At 43.9% G+C, this 5,078-nt stretch overlaps 2 protein-coding genes across 4 annotated transcripts; one reads left to right on the top strand and one right to left on the bottom strand.

Moving 5' to 3' along the window:
* Positions 1 to 711: 711 nt before the first annotated feature.
* Positions 712 to 2,761, top strand: il7r (interleukin 7 receptor). Of its 2 annotated transcripts, none has more exons than XM_010770189.1 (5): positions 712 to 856; positions 933 to 1,077; positions 1,158 to 1,236; positions 1,331 to 1,403; positions 2,175 to 2,761. In XM_010770189.1, exons 1-5 carry the CDS (start codon positions 749 to 751, stop codon positions 2,352 to 2,354), a joined length of 585 nt encoding a protein of 194 aa, XP_010768491.1. In that variant the 5' UTR covers positions 712 to 748; the 3' UTR covers positions 2,355 to 2,761. The 2 variants fall into 2 exon arrangements, with proteins under 2 accessions (XP_010768491.1, XP_010768490.1); XM_010770188.1 differs by having other exon boundaries at positions 927 to 1,077.
* capslb (calcyphosine-like b) lies at positions 2,574 to 4,157 on the bottom strand. 2 transcript variants are annotated; one of them, XM_010770192.1, is made up of 3 exons: positions 3,835 to 4,157; positions 3,470 to 3,655; positions 2,574 to 2,936 (listed from the first exon to the last, which is right to left on the bottom strand). In XM_010770192.1, exons 1-3 carry the CDS (start codon positions 3,997 to 3,999, stop codon positions 2,835 to 2,837), a joined length of 453 nt encoding a protein of 150 aa, XP_010768494.1. In that variant the 5' UTR covers positions 4,000 to 4,157; the 3' UTR covers positions 2,574 to 2,834. The 2 variants fall into 2 exon arrangements, with proteins under 2 accessions (XP_010768494.1, XP_010768493.1); XM_010770191.1 differs by having other exon boundaries at positions 3,470 to 3,679; positions 3,835 to 4,151.
* Between the last annotated feature and the right edge of the window lie 921 nt (positions 4,158 to 5,078).

Genomic DNA, 5,078 nt, shown 5'->3' with positions numbered 1-5,078 from the left:
CCTGTTGGGATCAGGTTCAAACCCCACTGCAGTCAGCATGTCGTCGTGTCCCTGAGACACTTCACCCCAAAGTGCTCCTGTGGGGATTGTCCACAGTGTTGAGTATGTAAGTCGCTTTGGATAAAAGCGACTAACAAGTGAGATGTGATGTAATGTAATAGTGAGCAGTATGAACAGTGTGTATGAATACACTAGATACACACAGCAGCCTGTGAGCAGTATGAACAGTGTGTATGAATACACTAGATACACACAGCAAGCGAAACGGTTGCTTGAGAATGTCTTCCACAAGCAACACTCCAATGGCTGATAGCTCCAGTACCGCACGAAACATGTTTTTCGATGGACGAGCTATTTGTTGTTTGTTTATATTACGCAGTCTGTTCTTCTTCTCTGTCTTCCGGTTGTTGCCTCTTTTGAATGACGAATAAACACTACCGCCGCCTGCTGGTAAGGAGAGTTATTGCCACTCACGCATGCGCAGTTTGTACATGCTCGGCTGAAGTCTTTGCGGTGTGTTCCAGTGCGACACATGGCCAAGACGCAGGAGAACACGTCGGCGAGTTCTCTGGTGACTGCTTTGTGTGTCAGGGCCTTTATATGTGTATAACTCCATGTGTATCCCCCCCCCCAGTGAAGCCCTTCCCCCCAGATGAGCCTCTCGCCAATGAACTCTATATATATATATAACTCCATGTGTATCCCCCCCCCAGTCAAGCCCCACCCCCCCCAGGTGAGCCTCTCCCTGATGGATTCTCAGGTTCTGATCCGCCTCCAGAGCCCCGACAGCAACGACTACCTGAGGGACGACAACCAGCTGTTCCAGATCCAGCTGTGGAGGGGGGGCCGCTCCACTGTGAGTTATTATTATTATTGTTGTTATTGTTGTTGTTGTTATATATGATCGTCATGTATGAATGTCTCAGCTGCAGAACCTGTCCTCCCCCTCCCTGCTGCTGGTTCTGGATCAGTACCGTGTCAGAGGTCGTTCTCTGCCTGTTAACGGGCTGCAGGGCAGCTGGAGCTCCTGGAGCCCGACCCTGACCCTCCCGCTGACCCCGCCGCTGACCCCCCCCCGTGAGACACACTACTCTCTGCTCTCACATCCACATCATTCAGCTGTGTAATGATCTTCATGGTTAATGATCTGTGTCCAGGACGCCCGGCTCTGATTGGAGGGCTGCTGGTTCTGCTGCTGCTGCTGCCTTCAGGACTCCTGCTGCTCCTGAAGAACAGGTGTCCTTTACTCACCTGTGCAACACTCTATATTATATTATATATATTTATATATATTTATATATATATACTTCCATTTGTCTCCCGTTGACAGAATATTCAGCTACGTGTGGCCGAACATCCCTCACCCCAAACACACTCTGATGCACATCTGCAAGAGCAACAAGGTGAGGCCCTGGGACAGGAGGTAGAGACAGGAAACAGAGACAAAGACAGGAAACAGAGACAGAGACAGGAGACAGAAAACAGAGACAGAAAACAGAGACAGAGACAGGAGACAGAAAACAGAGACAGAGACAGAAAACAGAGACAGAGACAAGAGACAGAGACAGAAAACAGAGACAGAAACAGGAAACAGAGACAGAAACAGAAACAGGAAACAGAGACAGGAAACAGAAACAGGGACAGAAACAGGAAACAGAGACAGGAAAAAGAGACAGGAAACAGGAAACAGAGACAAAGACAGGAAACAGAGACAGGAAACAGGAAACAGAGACATAGACAGGAGACAGAGACAGAAAACAGAGACAGGAAACAGAAACAGGAAACAGAGACAGGAAACAGAGACATAAACAGGAAACAGAGACAGGAAACAGAGACAGAAACAGGAAACAGGAAACAGAGACAGGAAACAGAGACAGAGACAGGAAACAGGAAACAGAGACAGGAAACAAAAACAGGAAACAGAGACAGAAACAGGAAACAGAGACAGGAAACAGGCAACAGAGACAGGAAACAGGAAACAGAGACAGGAAACAAAAACAGGAAACAGGAAACAGAGACAGAAACAGGAAACAGAGACAGAAACAGGAGACAGAGACAGGAAACAGAGACAGGAAACAGAGACAGGAAACAGAGACAGAAACAGGAAACAGGAAACAGAGACAGGAAACAGAGACAGGAAGCAGGAAACTGACAGCAGTGTTTTCTCTCTGCAGGGCCTCATGTTGACCCTCAGGCCGGAGGAGTTCAGTTCTTTAAAGCTGGAGAAAACGGGGGAGGCTGCCCCTCCCCCCTCCCCCACTGGCCCCTCCCCCTCAGAGGAGCCATCCTGTGGGGGGGGAAGTGGGGGGGGCAATGAGTATGTCACCATGTCCAGCTTCATGCAGAGCGACTGAACAGGAAACATTACGGGGCAATATATTACAATATCATAAATATATATATTTACATTTCATAAATAGGGGGCATGAAGATCATTGGTGTTTACTCGTGTCACTCAAACTATACACACTGGAGAGGAGGCGGGGCTTATCTCATGTAGATACCAACAACAAGAACATATTTTACCGTGATTTAATACTACACATATCATAGAAAACAATGTAACCAAGAAACTTCATCAAATTATTTTAATCTGTTGAAGGTCGTTACTACCGAACGACCTTCAAGCTGCTTCACGTGTCTAACCACAGAGAGATGTTAATGATGCATATTCTGTATTTCCTCAGGTTGTCATTGTAATGTTGTTATTAGAGCTTTATGGATGCATATACAGGTATAATAAAATTTAAAAGTGACGAGTCATGGTGTGTTTACATTCAGATAAACAGAGGCACAAACTGCTTCATTATTATTAATAATGATGATAATGAACGTCAGAGCCTCCAGGCGCTCCTCATCATCAGGATGAAGTACACGTCGCTGTCGATGGAGGCGCTGACTCCACAGTAATAGTTCAGGAACTCCTCACTGGTCACCTGACAGGAAACACATTGACACACTAAGTGTTTAAGTCAGGGATATTAACATTTTAAATTCTTCATATTTGTCTAACATAATAGTTTACTTTTCATTCTGGAAGTATGATGCTGCGCTGTCAGTTCTCCATGTTTGTGATTGGTCAAATGTTTGTGATTGGTCAAATGTTGCTAACCCCGCCCCGATCTCTTTGTTAGGGTTAGTTAAGATAACTCACAGATATCCAGGGTTAGGGTTAGTTAAGATAACTCTACTCAGGGTCGGTTGAACTGGCTCCAGACAGGCCACAAAGGTTGGTGTATATATATAAAACATTAAAACACAGAACAGGGAACAGTCTGGAGAACATGACTGCAGATCGCCCGCCTCACTGCAGTTGTAACATAATTGAAATCCATAGGATTCCTAAAATTATGATTTTTATTTTTCCACTTTTGATCGCATTTTTTATCCCCCACGAAAACTCACCAAATGATGCACACTGCTGAAAATAGGTTTTATTAGAGAATGAAAGATGATGAGGAAACCCCACCTTCCCGTCTTTGTCGTTGGGAGAGTCAAAGTTGTCCAGGAAGCTCCTGAAGACCTGCTCCTCGCTCCACTCCCCGTTCTGGAACTTGGGATGATGTTTGGGGCTGTAGACGCCCCTCAGATCCTCGATGGTCACCACGCCGTCTCCTGTCCGGTCCAGCTTCCTGAACGCCTGCAGAACCACTTCCTGTCGGGCGCGGGACATCTGGGGCTTAACAGAGAGGACAGCCTCAGATATCTCAGCGACATCACAGGCCTGCTTCTGCACCGGTTTTCCTATATTCCCGTTATCTATATTCCCGTTATCTATATCCCGTTATCTATATCCCGTTATCTATATTCCCGTTAAAGGTACTGGTGTCTCACCCTGAGCGTGAGCAGGAACTCGTCGAAGTCGATGGTCCCGTTGCCGTCTCGGTCGAAGCGTAGGAAGAGCGCGGTGGCTTCCTGTTTGTCCATCAGGACTCCGTAGTCCTTCAGACCCTTCAGGAACTCCTTCAGGTCCAGAGAGCGGCTGCTGTTGTCGTCCATGATCTTAAAGGTCCTGCAGGGGGCAAATCACCTTATAGAACTGCTTATCACCGTATAGAACTGCAAATCACCTTATAGAACTACATATACCCTTACAGAACTACAAATCACTGTATAGAACTGCATATCACCTTATAGAACTGCATATCACCTTATAGAACTGCATATCACCTTATAGAACTGCATATCACCTTATAGAACTACACATCACCGTATAGAACTGCAAATTACCTTATAGAACTACATATACCCTTATAGAACTACATATAACCTTATAGAACTACAAATCACCGTATAGAACTACAAATCACCTTATATAACTACAAGTCACCTTATATAACTACATATCACCTTATAGAACTACAAATCACCTTATAAAACTACATATCACCTTATAGAACTACAAATCACCTTATAAAACTACATATCACCTTATAAAACTACATATCACCGTATAGAACTACAAATCACCTAATAGAACTACATATCATCTTATATCAATCAATCAACCAATCAATGTTTATTTATATAGCCCAATATCACAAATGTTACATTTGTCTCAGTGGACTTCACAGTTTGTACAGAATATCAGTATGACAATACGACACCCTCTGTCCTTAGACCCTCACATCGTACAAGGAAGCACTTCCAGAGAAAACCCACAGTTTAAAGGGAAAAATGGGAGAAACCTCAGGGAGAGCAACAGAGGAGGGATCCCTCTCCCAGGACGGACTTATAAAACTACATATCACCGTATAGAACTACAAATCACCTTATAGAACTACAAATCACCTTATAGAACTACAAATTACCTTATAAAACTACATATCACCGTATAGAACTACATATAACCTTATAGAACTACAAATTACCTTATATAACTACATATAACCTTGAAGAACTACAAATCACCTTATATAACTACATATAACCTTATAGAACTACAAATCACCTTATAGACCTACAAATCACCTTATATAACTACATATCACCTTATAAAACTACATATCACCGTATAGAACTACAAATCACCTTATAGAACTACATATCACTGTATAGAACTACAAATCACCTTTTAG

The sequence above is a fragment of the Notothenia coriiceps genome, unplaced genomic scaffold (genome assembly GCF_000735185.1).
Source record: "Notothenia coriiceps isolate Sejong01 unplaced genomic scaffold, NC01 NC01_scaffold00008508, whole genome shotgun sequence".
NCBI classification, from domain to species: Eukaryota; Metazoa; Chordata; class Actinopteri; order Perciformes; family Nototheniidae; genus Notothenia; species Notothenia coriiceps.
Note: the sequence above shows the minus strand (reverse complement) of the source record. Positions and strands in the feature narration are given on the sequence as shown.

Coding starts and splice junctions, on each gene's coding strand:
- il7r (XM_010770188.1), top strand. CDS start 749: ATGGATTCTCAGGTTCTGATCCGCCTCCAGAGCCCCGACAGCAACGAC. Junction 857..926: donor GGAGGGGGGGCCGCTCCACT/GTGAGTTATTAT, acceptor TGAATGTCTCAG/CTGCAGAACCTGTCCTCCCC. Junction 1,404..2,174: donor ACATCTGCAAGAGCAACAAG/GTGAGGCCCTGG, acceptor TTCTCTCTGCAG/GGCCTCATGTTGACCCTCAG.
- capslb (XM_010770191.1), bottom strand. CDS start 3,999: ATGGACGACAACAGCAGCCGCTCTCTGGACCTGAAGGAGTTCCTGAAG. Junction 3,680..3,834: donor AGTTCCTGCTCACGCTCAGG/GTGAGACACCAG, acceptor CTCTCTGTTAAG/CCCCAGATGTCCCGCGCCCG. Junction 2,937..3,469: donor CCAACGACAAAGACGGGAAG/GTGGGGTTTCCT, acceptor GTTTCCTGTCAG/GTGACCAGTGAGGAGTTCCT.